The 15,917-nt window shown below is 43.1% G+C and overlaps 1 protein-coding gene and 1 long non-coding RNA gene across 3 annotated transcripts in view; one reads left to right on the top strand and one right to left on the bottom strand.

Annotated features, from left to right (window-relative positions):
• Positions 1–2,709: 2,709 nt before the first annotated feature.
• Positions 2,710–14,225, bottom strand: LOC107310485. 2 transcript variants are annotated; one of them, XR_001553607.2, is made up of 3 exons: positions 13,959–14,225; positions 6,376–6,530; positions 2,710–2,911 (listed from the first exon to the last, which is right to left on the bottom strand). It is a non-coding gene; the product is annotated as an uncharacterized LOC107310485 (long non-coding RNA). The 2 variants fall into 2 exon arrangements; XR_001553606.2 differs by lacking the exon at positions 13,959–14,225 and adding an exon at positions 13,730–13,950.
• Positions 14,226–14,302: 77 nt separating this feature from the next.
• Positions 14,303–15,917, top strand: part of SAMD12 (sterile alpha motif domain containing 12) — a 168,413-nt gene continuing 166,798 nt past the window's right edge. Inside the window, exon 1 of the mRNA XM_015856215.2 lies at positions 14,303–14,433. Coding sequence (XP_015711701.1) covers positions 14,421–14,433 — 13 coding nt within the window. The 5' untranslated portion in view covers positions 14,303–14,420. The remainder of the gene's footprint in view (positions 14,434–15,917) is intronic.

Genomic DNA, 15,917 nt, shown 5'->3' with positions numbered 1-15,917 from the left:
TAGCTTCAGCAGGCAGTGGGCCAGCCCAGTTTATAATTACTATAGTATTAAAAGAAATAATGGTCTTAATAATATACTGAAATATATTCAGAGCCCTATGGTGCAAAATATATTAGATTATTTCAAAGACAGGACAATCTGAATCTCTGGAGAAAAGCAAACGTAATTAAAATTATTTCTACTCCAAAAATTCACTTCTCATTACAAATGTTGCCACAGAGTATTCCCATCACAATTTTTATTCAGAGCTAGAGAAATAGATATTAGTCTTCCTGAAAACTGTGTTATCTTGAATAACTGTGTATTACTTTGAGTGAAAGAGGAATGGAAATTAGATGCTAGATTGTGTTAGATTACTTTCCATCTTCAGATTTATATGGTCTAGGTAGGAAAACATAGTATTTGTGGAGGGAGAGATGGAAGACTTCATCACATGTGGCTTCAGAGTACAATTATCTGGTATTGCATGCAGTCATTAAACAATCGTGGAAAGCACTGAGTAGAACACAAAGAATAGACCTAAGAAATGATGAGCACTAAATAAAATCCCCAGGTTACTTACCTAACAGAGAGTATTTTACTATGGGGCATCAGGGTCAACAGCAGCAGGTCATCTCATCTCACTTATCTTTATTTTCTTAATTTAAATATTCAGAGAAAACCAGAGTGAATTAACTTGACTCACGTGGACCTTGAATCCAAAACACATGGTTTTCTCTGAGTTATAACAACGGAGGTAGTGTACTGAGGAAGAAATGTGTTTACGCCTTTTACTTGGGCAAGATATTCAGACAGCAGTAGGCAGAAGCACCACTTGCAAAAACAGCTTTACAAACACCTGGGTTTGCTCCTCAACCATATATGGAGTATTCTTCCTCTGGGTGACATGAATGACATTATGATTTCTCTAAAAAGAGACTAAAAAAAGGGATGTTGAAACAGCAGGGAAAAGCTACAGGGCAATAACTGCAGAACAGTTGATATAACTGTAATTGAAATAGTTAAAAATACTTTGCCTGTGGGAAACCTGAACAGGCTTGAGATAGACAGATGGCTGTCTTTAAAAAACAAAACAGAAAAGGCAATTCTGTCATTTCTAGATAAGGCCAACATGCTTAGATTTTTGACGCACAAGTGAAACAGTGAAGTGTATCCAAACATGCTAAAAATATGATGTATTGATGCGAAGTGATGCCATACAGCTTCTGGATGGCAGTTTACCAAGAGACTGGAGACAATCCAGTGGTAAACATAAATATAGGCACTTTCAAAATGAATTCCAGAGGTCAAACAGAGGATTTATATTTCCTGTTCTCCAGTCGATCTTGTCCAGTCATAACACACAATATCAAATTCTACAGTCCAATGTGCATTTCTTGACCTTTGATATATCTTCACTAAGCAATATAGGTATTTGATTCACTCACCCATATAAATGTTCAAGGAAATGTATAGAAATGCATCCTTTTCCACTTCTTCCTCCTCTAAGAAGCATGGAGAAAGGACATTTCATCACTAAAATCATAGACCTACAGAACGGTTTAAATTGGCAGGGACTTCTGGATCCATCAAGCAGGGACATGTTTCCCCTTGCAAGAGGATCAAAGCCTATCCTACCTCAAGTTTTGCTGCAGCTTTCTAATAGCTGCCATTGGCCACAAGAACCAAAATCTACAACAGGATTACTCAGAAGCTCCTATTCTATGTGATGGAAGATACTCAAATGGCATCTCTTGACGAGCTACAGTTGGCAGTAATCTGGCACTCCTGCACAGAGAAGTAAAGCTGTTTTCCCCCAGCTGCCCTCCCTTCATGTGCTTGGTGTCAAATGCTTTCTGTCTCACAATTACTACAGCCATGTTATGTTGGTGAATTTATACATCTAGAACAAGCTCTTGAAGACCTAGATTTACCTTCTTTCAAAATGCAAAGCAATTTAGCAAAAAGAGCATTGCTGCAAACCTTAAATCCATCTGCAACAGTTCTCCAAAGTCTGTGAAGATCTTGAATTCTTGAGCATTTGAAAAGTACATTCTAGCAGCAGATAACAATCTTTCATCAGAGAAAAAGACCCATTGCAAGAAAGGCTCCAGTCTCTTTTGCTCGTGATAAGCTACATTTCATCATGCTGCATTTCTGTTGTTACAGCACCTGCTGACAGTCACCTGACAGTGATTGTTTGCATGTCGATTTGGCTTCAGTACCATCAAATGTTGATGATGTGCTGAGAGTCCAGGTTCATTTATTATGAAAGTCACTAGGATGCCAGCAGAGGCCTTGAGGAGTGGGGAAATGATGCTGTGCATTGGAGGGATCTGAGGGCATAGAGGACCAGTGGAAGAGTGAGCATAATGTTAGGGAAAGGAGTAGGGGCTGGGAAATGTCTAAATAACCATTTAATATCTGTGGTATTGTTATCATTGAGAATTTTTCTGCATAAGCTACTCAGTATTTTTATGCATTCATTTTCTTTCTGTAGCACTCTCATATGGACCAATAATGATTCTTGGATTAATCTACTAAGATTTCAGTCATAAAAATCACACATTATAGTCTTTCCATAAGGTGTGTTTCCTCTTTGTCCATAGACAAGATTTGAAATCTAACTAATTGCACAGGCTTCGGGGGCAATTCTGTGAGAGCTTCTCAGAAATGTCCATGTTTCTCAGTAACTAGTCCAAAATCCAGTGTTATTTGAACGATGTTTTATTTATGCTATTATTTTAGTTTATTTTCATTTTATTACTTTATTTTATTCAGAAAGAACACAGAAGCACAAACAATAGAGGCACAGGTCTTCTTATATTGCATCAACTCAGCGAGATAGAGGTTGAACTTTGCCAGGTGATACTTCATATTGAATCTTCTTTTTCTTGGGAACATCAGTCTTTCAGCAGGACTGGAATCTAACCTTGATACAACAAAGAAATAGCTCCCAGGTATCAAAAGTTTAGCACTGCTAGAAAAATGACAGTGTTTGTTTCATACATTTATTGCTTGCAAGTTGTTAAAGAAACTTTATCCTTGTCTCTGCTTGAGGTGTAGATAAGCATCACTTCAGAGAATCTCATGCCTGCCCTGGGCACACCTTGCAGAAACCTGCCCTTAAACAGTGAAATTCTAGATCATAAATTGCCCAACACCTGCCTTATTTCATCTCATGCTGTTGCAGCTTTGATTCCTGATGTCTCAGACTATGAAGTTAGAGCTCCACTTGCCTAAGCCCTTTGACATAGTAGGAAGGCCACTACATTTGAGGTAAGAATACTTAATAAAACCAAGAGAAAGTATTTCACTGTTGAAACATTTTTGTACGTGAGTAGAAAAGCTACCCTTTAAACCACAGATGCAAACAGCATACAGATTATTTTGCTACCAAAGTGTTGTGAACAATGAAAGTACTCAAACGACAAAAGATAAACTGCCTAATAGGAAGCCAGATTGTTTGAACTTACATGCATGAATTCAGACCTCACTGACATAAATTACAGAATTCTGAAGATAACAGTGATCAATAAGCTACTTTCTCAGTCTAATAACATGGTTTGGTATGGCAGAGCTGAAGGACGAGGCCATCAGCTCACACACCACTTATCTGCTGCTGTGCTCTCCTCCTGATGGAGAAAAATGGTCAGAAATTGCACTTATGTCACAAGTTGCACCTGCTACTGTGGCTCATGTTTCTTTCATCTGTTTTCAACTAAGAAGAAAACCTGAGAGAATCAATATCAGAACAAGGAGGACTACCATTTGCTACCTTAGAACTGAGAAGAACTTCCAATGGGAGAAAAGCAGGGGCATCTCTGCAAGCTTACCTTCAGGCAAACCAGAGAACCTTAAAATGTTAGTAGAACTTTGAAACAAACTCTTAACAGAAGGAAAGTGGGAAAATCTTCACTTGTGATTCTCCTTAATGGCATAACAGTAAGAGGCATGTAAAGACATGGCTTGCCAAACAGTGCTGAAAGGCCCATTCAGCCCTCGGTCAGTCAGATTCCTTGCTTCTGACACAGGGTGAATTCACCACTGGACAGAAGGCTACCACAAAGCAGCATTGAGAGCTCATTTGGAGGCTTTACTTAAAGTCACATCTCAGCAAAAAGCTAAACTTGATTTTCTGGAAGATATCATGTATTTTCTTGTCTGTTGGATTTGTATGACTTTATTTCTTATAAAATACTGCCATGTACTGCTTTATCTTTTTGTTATAGTGATATTAGATAAGAAAAGGTAGAATTGTAAAACACACTGGCAAGCAACCTCAGTGCTGTGGTAGGTAGGCAGCTTGCATCTAAATTTTGCAACTAATATGTATCTAGTTCTTAAGGGTAGCTCTCCATTAGACAGAGGTGAAGTACAGAATAAAGGACTAAGAACTCACACTCAGAAGGCATAAAAATTCAGTCAGAGCACTAACAGCAATGGAACAGTTCAGAGCACAAAGGAAAAATGCAGCAGCCTTAAGAGAGAAAGTGAAGGAAGCAAATGGCAATTAGGTGTCAGTAAGTTCTCATTATAAGTGGATGGTTTCCAGACTCAATTAGAAAAAAAAGCTCTGAAAAAAATATATCTTTTGGAGCAGCAGAGAGGGAAAAGAAGCATTAAAGCCCTTACAAGGCCATTGTGTATTACAAAATCTTTATTTTTCACTGCTGTTTGGGAAAAGGGTGAAAAAGTTGTATTTGGAATCTGTAATTCTGTCCCATAACTGAGATTTCTGATCCTATTGGCTTGCAAAACAGCTGTGTTCAAACTCATAGAAAAAAGAGTAGTGGAAAAATAAAAGCATAACTAAAAGATCGTGCTTTGTTTTCTTCTTCAGTATTAAAAATAATGAACTCATTACAACTTTGATTCTCAAAAATAAACTGCAGTAGGAATCTTAGGAGAACACACAACTTTCTTAAGTGCAAGACACACTGTGAAAGAATATATTTCTCTATTGTCTTGAAGAAACAATGCTATGAAAGGCCCAGGGTATATTTACTTACTGCATGCAGTAGTCAAACCAGTCACACCACCAGCTCATGCTATAGTTCCTTGAGCTGAGTGGGTTGATCAAGAAGCAATCCCATAACTGACCTCAGTTCAGTTCTGGCTTGTCCATGCTCCTAGTGCTTTAGTCAGGGCTAAAGGTGGGTCAAAGCCATGCTCATAGTCACCGGACTCTCCAGCATGTTCTGGCAAGGCAAAGCACTGCTGTATGCATCCCAAGGCCTTGGCACAGGATGAACACAGCCACAGCCAGCCAGTGGTGCACAGGGGATGGCACACAGACTGGCAAGAAGGCAGAACCTCCCACAACAGGTTGAAGAGAAGTGGGCTGAGCCAGTCTCTGGGCTCTGTTATTCCTGGCAGGCCTTTCCATGCAGCTGAGACAACAAGCAGGAAGTACACCACTGCTGAGAGGAGCCTCTGACCCAAGGCCCAAGGGGACAGACATAGGAGCTCCTGCTGCTCTAAAGGAAGGCAGCCTGTGATGGGAACGTCCACCACAAGGGCCACCAGAGATGTCACTGAGCGTCAGTAGCTGTGCTTAACTGAGTTCCCATAGGAATCAGGGTCCTCAGATTCAGGCACCCAAATGTTGATGGCTGTGCGTTGTTAAAGCAAGTAACACATTCAGCAGTTACTTAAATGCTGGCCTTTTGTGATGTCTGAGATGCAGCAGGGCATCCTCCCTGGAGGTGTTTAAGGCCAAGTTGGATGGGGCCCTGAGCAATCTGATCTAGTACTGGATGGGGCTGGCAATTAAAATGGGCCTCTAGGAAACCATCAGCCTTCTAGTGCAGCAATTATGAGCCAGAAGGGAAACGTCTGAGCATCTCAAAAGGCACCAGATACTTGTGGTTAGACAGCTGAAACTGATGCTAGAACATCTTCACAAAAGTGTGAGTTTTGGAATTGCCTTAAAATATTGGGTAAGGAAGCAAACTATCAAGAGGTTGTGGGAAGTTTCACAGTCCTGCAGATGAAAATGGAAGAACTTTATATTCTTCTCTCGCTAAAATTCCTCCATCTGACTAAGTATTAATCCTGCACTGAAGAAACCTTCTACCACTGTCCCTAGACAGATCATGTTCACCTCCATTTAATTGTGGGGCAGAGAGACAGCAGGCTTCAGCTCAGAATAACCTCCATGAGCTGGGCTTGTTGCATCTTCTGCTGGGTAATAGTGGGAAAGGTGCACTTCCTCTTCTAGCAACCAGCACTGCTTATATCCTGATACCCTCCCACACAGCTGTAGTGACTGAGCTGTGTGTGTAGCTATGTGCTGCTCCCCACATTCGTATATTTCTCCTGCTGGGGTAGGTAGATAAGTATTACAGGCCATTTTTGTTGTTATTTACATGCTGCCAGCAGTCTGTTACCTACCTTTGGTCCTGACAGCAAGACTCCCCTGCAGTCACTTTAGCCAGTGCAAAGACAGACTGCTGTTGTCCTGAGCCATGGATCACTGAACCATGCAGCCAGATCCTTCCTGTACTTCCAACCCAGCATAGTGCAAAATAGCTATTCACTTTACTTTCCTAGAATGAGAAAATAGAAATTGAGGTCTTAGAAGCTCATCTCAATTAGAAACAATTACTTGAATTTAATACACTTGAATGACTGAAAGGACAAGGGGGAAATGGTTTTAAACTGAGACGGGAGGTTTAGGTTAGATATTAGGAGGAAGTTTTTCACACAGAGGGTGGTGACACAATGGCACAGGTTGCCCAAGGAGGCTGTGGATGCCCCATCCCTAGAGGCATTCAAGGCCAGGCTGGATGTGGATCTGGGCAGCCTGGTCTGGTGGTTGGTGACCCTGCACATAGCAAGGGGGTTGAAACTACATGATCATTGTGGTCCTTTTCAACTCAGGCCATTCTGTGATTCTATGATTCTGTGACTTCAGTTGTGTTTAGTTTGGTTTTAGTGAACACTGGCACTCAGGGAAACACCACTCCAACTCTGGAGTGATTTGATTAGCGTGCTGAGTGATTAGATAGATTAGCAGAGTGGCTGGACAGAGCTGTTGATTATTTCTCATTCCAGCTGATGTATCCTCAGTGCACAAGTAGCTCAAACCATGAATTGTATAGATAAACCTGCATATGCTTATATCCCACTGTTGATTTGTAATTTACAACCTTGCCTCTTGCCAGCACTTCTATTCCCTCAGCTTAGTGTTCTGTACCAGCTGTACACTCTGGTGTTGGCCTGCACTGGCGATTATCATATGTTGAAAATGAAAATGTCAGGAAGCGAAAGTATTAGTTCTTTGTCATAACTCCAGAAGAGATATATCAGATTTTCTGGGCAATACTCTTTCTGGAGTGGTGTTTCTTGCACAAATACTATAGTTTTGTGAAGCTGTTGCAAGTAGAAATAGTTTTCACTATCTTTTAGTCTTTCCTGACTAAAAGTAGCAAAACTCCCTAAGAAATGCCCCTCATTTAAAGGCTGAAGATCTGTAGATGTAGGTGCCCACTTGCTGTTTGTGAGCAGTTCTTTTGAAGGACAAATGAAAATAAAGCAAGTAGATGGTGAGAGTAGAATTGTTCCTTATAAACACAGTCCTCTCTGCATTAATTGTTTAAGCTAGCTGGTCACTTGGGCTACAGCTGTTGTCAGGACAGAAGATGAGAAGCACAACCTTTGAATGTTGCTTTTTCTCTGCTTAGTGACTTCCAGGAAATGTGGTGTTACTGAGTTCACAAAGCTTGATAAAGTTCAGTAAGATAGATTCTACCCTTCCTGTTCTCTGCCAAGAGGAAGCAGACCTGTGCTGCTGTTCCTCTGCCAAGAAATAGCAGACGTTATGTTTGCCCATATGGAGCAGTGCTCTGAATTCTTGTGCTTGGAATACAAGTGGAATTCTCTTGTTACTAAAAAGCAAAACAAAGCAACTTGCTCAGAAAACAGTAAAAGGCTTTTAAGAATGTGGAATAGGCATTCTTTTCTGGACGCCAGGGACAATTTCATGTTCTATTGGATCACTGAACGCTTCTTTGCCTCTCTGGGAAATAAAAGCAGGCAAAGTACAAAGGGAAAATGAAGTAACACTGCATGATCTTAAAGTGTTACACTAACGAGTAAAAGTAACGTAAGAAATGGAATGGGTCTGTAATGCTTTGCATTGCTGATAACAGTTGATATTTGCATAGTAACAGTGTTAAAATCCTTCTAAATTGGACCTTCCCCTCCTCAGTGCTGGGAATTTCACTATGTGAGGTGTGAGGCAATACAACTCATGGCCCTAACATCCCACTGAGTTTCTGAGTCACCTTATTGCTCTGAAATAAAAGCACTTTGGGAAACACAAGCCATCTGTTATGTTAAATGCAATTATCTGATTTGCCTTAATAAATGCTCACAAATCACCACCAACTACTTGATTTTTTTTCAACTCTGTGCTGAGCCATTCACGAGCAGGTAAAGGTCACCATGCTAAGATGTTATCAGCTCTCATCATTATCAAGTTATTATTATCTTCAATAACACAACTGCTTCCATCTAAATCCTGCACATAAAAGAGTTTTAGAGAAAGAGGTCATTTTTATTTTAGCTCTCACCTTCAGAAGAACACATAAATTATGTTACTGCACTGAAGTCTATGCAATATCGGTTATTACTTATAGCTTCATTCTGATGGTACTGAGGCAGGTGACAAATGTTATTGTTTTTAAAGGTCAGCTCCAAGCTCTGTGTTCCACATTTCCCATGGCAAGTCTTCAGTATATCAGGAATTTCCCATTTACACCCTTTTTGGTCAATGTCCAGTAATTTGACCCAAGTGTGATTGGGCCACAGTGACTGTTGCAGTGGAATATTTGGAACACAAGTCTGATTGTACCGTGCTCAGTATACCCTAATGTGCATGCACAGATTATGCTCAAGATTCGCTCTGTACACTGGTACATGTCCCTTACTGCACAGGTTCATGTATATTTCTCTGAGGAGATCTAGAAAAGCTATGATAATGCTACCTAAAGTTTCCTCAAATATTATTTCCACCTGTGCCAAAAGTTACCAATATGAATTCAAATCTATTTTGTATAACTGTAAAAGTCTCTAGCTGCCTATTAGGAAGAGTGTATGTGTGTGTTACTGATCTGAGCTCATCAAGGCTCCACAACAGAAATGTTGTTGCATACAAAATCGGTGTGTTGGAAAACAACAAGCCTGTCACCTCAACAACTGTCACCTCAGTCCCTCTAAAGGTGGTGGAGCAATGAATACCAGAAAACATTTCCAATTGTAGTTAGGATGGGAATGCCTTTGGGATGGAATTCATGGTCAAAACCAATTTACAGAGGGGAAATCATGCCTGACTAACCTGATAGGCCTCCACAATTAAAAGACCAGTGTAATGGACCAGGGAAGGGTGGTGGATATTATTAATCTTGAATTTGGCAAGCCTTTCAACACTGTGTGCCATAATATCTTTTCAGAAAAACAGATGAAGTACAGACTAGATGAGAAGATGATAACCTAGACTGAAAACAGATTGGGCTTCAAGTGTTGTGACTGGTGACACAAAGTCTATTTAAAAGCTAGTTGCCAATGGTATACCCCAGCAGACAACAATGGGGCACAACTGTTGAGTTATCAATGGCCACAAACTGAAATACAGGAAATTCCAAGTACACTGAAGAAACCTTGAAGAGTGATTGAACAGTAACGTAAGTTGCCCAGAGGGGACGTACAGAGGGGACCTCCGTCCCTCAATCCTGCTCAATCCTAAGCAGTCTGCTGTAGCTGCCCCTGCTCTGAGCAAAGGCTTTTAGTCTCAACGATCTCCAGAGCTGCCTTCCAGCAGCACCACTTCCAAGCTTCTGTGACTGTGGGTTACTGAGAACACTGAGTTGGTTCTGCCCACACCAAGTTGCAGTTCTGCAAATAATAGCAGAAAGCGGTGTTGTTTAAACAAGATATCCAACTGTATTGACTCAGTCTGCTGATCAGTCACATGGACCAGCTACAAGGGACTGTTTCACAGAAATGTCTATCTCTGTCTACATTATCTATTAGGTCTGGCTCTTTCATTTTCTTGAGAAGAATTCTTAAGACTTATGTCTCAACAGCTTACACATTCCAATGGAGAGCCATCAGAGCAGTTTGTTCTACTTTTCTCTGAGAAAAAGGGACCAGCGCATTAGAAGCTGTAGAATTTGACATATCTCCTTTCAACCAAGAAGCTTAGGAAGCTGTGAATCCCAGAGAGGAAAGAGAGTCCTGAGGGAACATCAGCGAGAAAATGTTAACCTGCACCAGGTAAGATGAAATTGATTTATAATATGGTGCACTGTAAAAGCCCATAGGCTCCTCAAACCACCAGGAGAAACTACGCTCCACTTGTTAGCACATGGATGTGGGCAACTATACAGTGAATAATAAAAGGTAACTATTAGAGGTAATATTCACCAGTCTTTTTCCAGGTTAGTTTTCAAACACAAAGAAAGGCCATTGCAGGCAATATTTAGCAACAGAGGGTGGGAAGGTAAATCACTGCTTTTTGTGGCATTGCTAGATAAGGGTGATTCCAACACTGGTAAAAGTACAGGATAATTCAGAGTGGAAGGGGCCTTTGAAGGTCTCAAGCTCCACGTCCTATTCCATGATGATGCTCAGAGATGTAAGTACTTGGTGTCTGACTGAAGGTTCTTGATTTTAAGATCTTGTTGCTAAAAGATGGCTCTATGCATGTGTTCAGGCACCCAAAAGAGTTAATCACACTTGAGTCACACCTACATGGCAGAACTCCCTCACTACCAAGGTCATCATTTGAAGATGACTGAGAATTTAACTGTTGTGCATTAATTACTTCGCAGCACAAAGGGATGCTTAAGTCTTAAGGACCTGGCTTGCTGTAAGATGAAGGGGGGGAAAAAAAAGGAAAATTGATGATGGATGGCAGTGTAGTGATGTATACAAGTTCAGTGATTTCATTAGCCCTCTTCTTCTAGTAGAGTTGCACTGTTGATGAATGCACTTTCATTTAACATTAGCTGGTTTTAGTCCTACCTAGAAGTAATGTGAATGGATATGGAGGTTTTGTTTATTTCATCTGAAGACCTAGAGAAAAATATACAGGAGACGGACTTCTGCTGTGACAGAGTCTTTTAAGGAAGTTTGCTATACCTTTAAGAGAAAGTTTAGAGGAAATATATCTGGAGAGAGTCAAGGTAAAAAGGGAAGCAAGGAAGTGTGATTAGAAAGCTCTTTCTGAGCTGAGAAAGCTGGTCGTTTTCTACTCTATAATTTAGTAGGATGTTTTTAGAAAGTTAGCTAGCTCTCACTGATGTTTTTGAAGGCTATGCTCAAAACAGATTGTACTTCACCGTGTATTAATTGAATCAATTTACAGCCTCTTTTCACTAATGAGTGACATACATTAAATTACAATTTGCCTAATCTTGACCAGAATTGTAGATGTTTTTTGATGCTTTTAGATATTGTTAAATACTAGGTTTCACTAGCTATCATGTAACATTAACTTTCAAAAACTATACCTTTCAACATCTGTCATGCCCTATTTGCTGTCTAGTCACAGCCATAATTTTGCTGTTCTTCATCAGGCACAAAGCTGTAATTAAAAATTACAGGGCTTTTAAAGGGCTTAGTAAAACTGTACTCACTGGGGATGTCCTCAGGGCCCATAGCTGAAATGCAGTCAGAAATTCAGCATACTAAAGGAAGCAGACTCCAGCTTTCCCCATCCACACCACCTGAACTCTGAGCCTTGATTTATTCATAGTATGGCTTCTAACCCATTCTAACCAAGAAAGCAGTGCTTCCCGTATATGTTAGAATCATAGAATCCTTAGAGTTGGAAGGGACGATTAAAGGCCAACTAGTCCAACTGCCCTGCAATGAACAGGGAAATGCACAGCTAGATCAGGTTGTTTGGGGCCTGATCCAGCCTCACTTTGAAAGTCTTCAGGGATGGGGTATCCACATCACTAGGCAACCAGTTCCAGTGCCTCGCTGGAAAAAGACTTTTCCCACCACATTGTTAAAGACCACCCTCACTGTAAAAGTCTTTTTCCTTATATCTAACCTAAGCCTATCCTCTTTGAGCTTGAAGCCATTTCCCCTTGTTCTAACATCACAGATCATGCTAAAGACTCTGTCCCCTTCTTTCCTGTAACTCCCCTATAGATACTTGAAGGCCACTCTGTGATCATCTCAGAGCTTCCTCTTCTCCAGGCTGAACAGCCCCAGCTCTCTCAGCCTGTCCCTGTGGAAGAGGTATTCCATCCCTTGCATTATTTTTGTGGCCCTCCTCTGGACACACTCCAGCAGGTCTACGTCTGTTCTATACTGAGGACTCCACATCTGGATGCAGTACTCCAGGTGAGGCCTCACCAGAGCAGAGCAGAGGGACAGGATCACCTCCCTCAACCTGCTGGCCATGCTTCTTTTGATGCAGCCCAGGATACAGTTGGCTTTCTGGGCTGTGATGGCACAGTGCTGGTTCATGTCCAGCTTCTCATTAACAGGTACTCCCAGATCTTTCATCCCTCAGCTGGTATTGGTAATGGGGATTGCCTTGATCTAGGTGCAAGACCTTGTACTTGGATTTATTGAACCTTATGATGTTTACCTGGCCCCACTGCTCAAACCTGTCTAAGTCTCTCTGGATGGCACCACATCCCTCAGGCATGTCAATCTCACCTCTCAGCTTGGTGTCATCAGCAAACTTGCTGAGGGTGCACTCAACCCCACTGTCATTGTAGCTGGTGAAGATAGTAAAGAGTATCAGTCTCAGCACTGACCCCTGGGGGACACCACTCATGACTCATCTGTGGAGCCATTGGAGCCATTGACCACCACTGGACTCAATCCTGCAGACAGTTCTTCGTTCATTGAACAATCCACCCATCAAATCCATACCTTTCCAATTTGGAGAGAAGGATATTGTGAGGTACCACGCCAAAGGCCTTACTGAAGTTGAGACATGATGTCAGTGGCTCTTCTCTTGTCCATTGACGGAGTGACACCATCATAAAAGGCCACTAGGTTGGTCAAACAGGACTTGCCCTTGGTGAAGCCATGCTGGTTAGCCAGATAATTACACTAACTTCCCTCCAAATATTGTCATGATTAAATGAAAAATGAATGATTAATAGAATATATTACCTTAACAAAAAATGTCAACATGATCACAAAACTTTGTACAGTGAAGAAAAAGTCGCTGAAGGTTGTGGGTAGCATATCTGTACACTATGAAACCCAAGAACAGCCTGTTATCTGGCAGAAAGTACAGGAGCAACATCAGCTGGGATTTGGTGTGTGATTGTGTTGCGCTTCGGAGTCTGCATACTCTTTTAATTAGTGCTTGGGAATCTGTATATCCACTTAATTATCGCTGATAATACATTGTGACTATGCGTACCTCTTTGCAGATACATGAAAGACAAGGCATGCTCCAGGCAGCGTGTATCTTGACTCATACACAACACAAAGGTTAGTAGTTCAGCTGCATATGAGAGCAAAGAACAAGCCAGTTCTTCAAGGCAATGATGGCCACAGGAAGGTTCATAAAAAACTTTTGCTTTTAGGCTATGCTGCTTGGTTTCTAGTTTTCCTCTGTAAAATGAAGACTTAGATTTATTTTAATTACTTTCAATACTTCAGGAATGTCAGAATTCCTGGGTTTTATGAAGGCCTTGCTCATTTGCACATTGCATCATCATGCACTCCAATTTGAACTCACTGAAGCTAACTTTGCAAAACTAACCTGTCTTGAATAATGTTCCTTCACCAAAATAAAGTGTGAAATGCCATGCTCTATCTGTACAAGGTATGACCTTGTACACTTGGTTCCTCGGCTATTGTCCTCCTGGCTTTATTAGTGACTTTCGTGGGTGGAGGAGGAGCTCACAAGCTCTTTCCATGTAGAACGATACCTGTTTATGCATTCATACAAACCAAAACAAACAATCAAAGTATTTTTGAGGGAGAATTACCTTCAAAACGTTTCTGGTATCTCAACACTGAAACAGGGTAGAAATGCAGCGCTGCTTTTCAGACAGCAAACATCTCAGGGCAGACCACAAGGATGGTAGCAAGATCTGTAGCAGTTCGAGGCTCGGTTACTGTGCTGCTAATCTCCCTCACTGCTTGAGATTTTGGGCAACCTGTCCGTGTGGGACAGGGTAAAGGGGTGGTGGGGGGAGCAGCGTGATGCAGGGCAGCACCTCACATCTTCAGGCTGGGCACCTGCCGGGCCAAACTCTCACGGCAGGCCCGGTGCCCAGCCCCGGACTACATTTCCCGTCTTGCCGCTGGGCGGAGCGGCCCCGCCCGGCTGTCAGCGGGAGCCGCAGGTTGATCGCGGCGGCTGCAGATGAGCCGAGCCCAAGCGCGGCTGGGGGGGCGGCCGGGGCAGCGCCGTATCGGCGGCCGGCGCACTATGCGAGGCCGGGAGGATGGCGGTGGAAGGTAAGGGCTCCGCGTCCACCACATCGCCGTCTCCCCTCGGGGTCCCTCCCTCGTCTCCTCCCCCGGGCTCTCACCTGCGGCGGGGCCGGCCCGGGCCGATCGGGCGCAGGGTGAGGGGGCGGCCCCGGGGCTCCGGTCCCGCTCTGCCGCCCGTGTCGCCTCACCTCGGCTGTCCGGCCGGCCCGGCGATGGCAGCGCGGCTACTTCCCCTCCGGGCCCGCCGCCTCTCCCCGCAGCAGCTCCGGCCCTCGTCGCCTCCCGCCGTGCCCTGAGGCCGCGAGCCCGGGGCCCCGAGGCTGCGTGCCCGCTTCCCTCTCCCCTCGGCCGCCGAAGCCCAGGGCTGAGCCCGGCTCCTGGCGCGGTGCCCTGCCCCGGGGTGCTGCCGGCGGGGTCACCCCTTGGGTGCCGGCTCCTGCAGCGTGTTAGGCAGGTGGTCCTGCTCCTTTTGGGGTGTTAAGGGAGGGATGTGGCCGGGTGGATGGGACATGGCAATCCCCTCTTGCTGGCTGCTTTTGAACTTCTCTCAGTTTTCCCTGAGGCACTGAGAATTCTTGGCTTCAGGTCCCATCTTGCTTTCTTCTGTGACTGCAGGACAGTTCTAGAGGTATAGAGTGTTAGAAAGAGCCACCTGTGCTCCTCCTGTGCATAATTTGGGGTATGGGGGGGGGGGGGGGGTTGCGCTCAATTTCAAGCAGCCTTCGTAGCCTTCGTTCAGCTTCTCTCAGGTGGGCTGAGATCTGTGCTTCCTTCAGCTCCTTTCTCAGGTGGGCTGAGATCTGTGCTTCCATCTGAGGCCATGCCACATTGTGACAGCGATGCTGAAGCTGTCTTAAGTACTGAAGTGAGCAGCACAAATGAGGGTCAAGCTGAAAGTTGGGCCTGCTGAAGGCAGTAACATCCTCGTAAACCAGGTTGCTAAGCAAGCTCCAGTGAAGGTGAACAAAACACTGCATCTCAGTAGACATCTGTGTTCATCTGAAGTTGTCCATCCTAAGTTTTCAGCTTCTCTTGAAGACATGCAGGTTCTTTATGCTCAGTGTGCTTTATTGAGTAACGTATTTTGGTTGTAATGATGTATAATGATGGAAAGAAGGTAATGATCTGGAGTAGAAGTGCTTCTCATCCTGTGGCAAAAACTTAACTATGTGAACTGAGGATGTGTGCCTGATAGTGGGTAAGTAAGTGAAATGGGCTGCCATGCACCAGATGGCTCACATGCTAGTAGCAACCCCTATTTCGGTGTGCTCTCTAATGTCATCCTTCTTTATTCACTTGAAGTCCTCGTCAGTCTGTTTGCTAGATTTTTTTCAGGTCTGAAATAATTCCTGTCGTATCTGCAGTGCCTTCCTTCTCAGGCTCTAAAAGCTTTGTAAATATTAATGAAGAAAAGCTCTGCTAAACCTTTGGGAAGCAGTGCCTCTCCTTCCTCTTGAGACGATTTGGGATTTGTTTCCTCTTTAACTCCTTCATCCCATTTCCTCTCT

This window comes from Coturnix japonica, chromosome 2 (assembly GCF_001577835.2).
Source record: "Coturnix japonica isolate 7356 chromosome 2, Coturnix japonica 2.1, whole genome shotgun sequence".
NCBI classification, from domain to species: Eukaryota; Metazoa; Chordata; class Aves; order Galliformes; family Phasianidae; genus Coturnix; species Coturnix japonica.
Note: the sequence above shows the minus strand (reverse complement) of the source record. Positions and strands in the feature narration are given on the sequence as shown.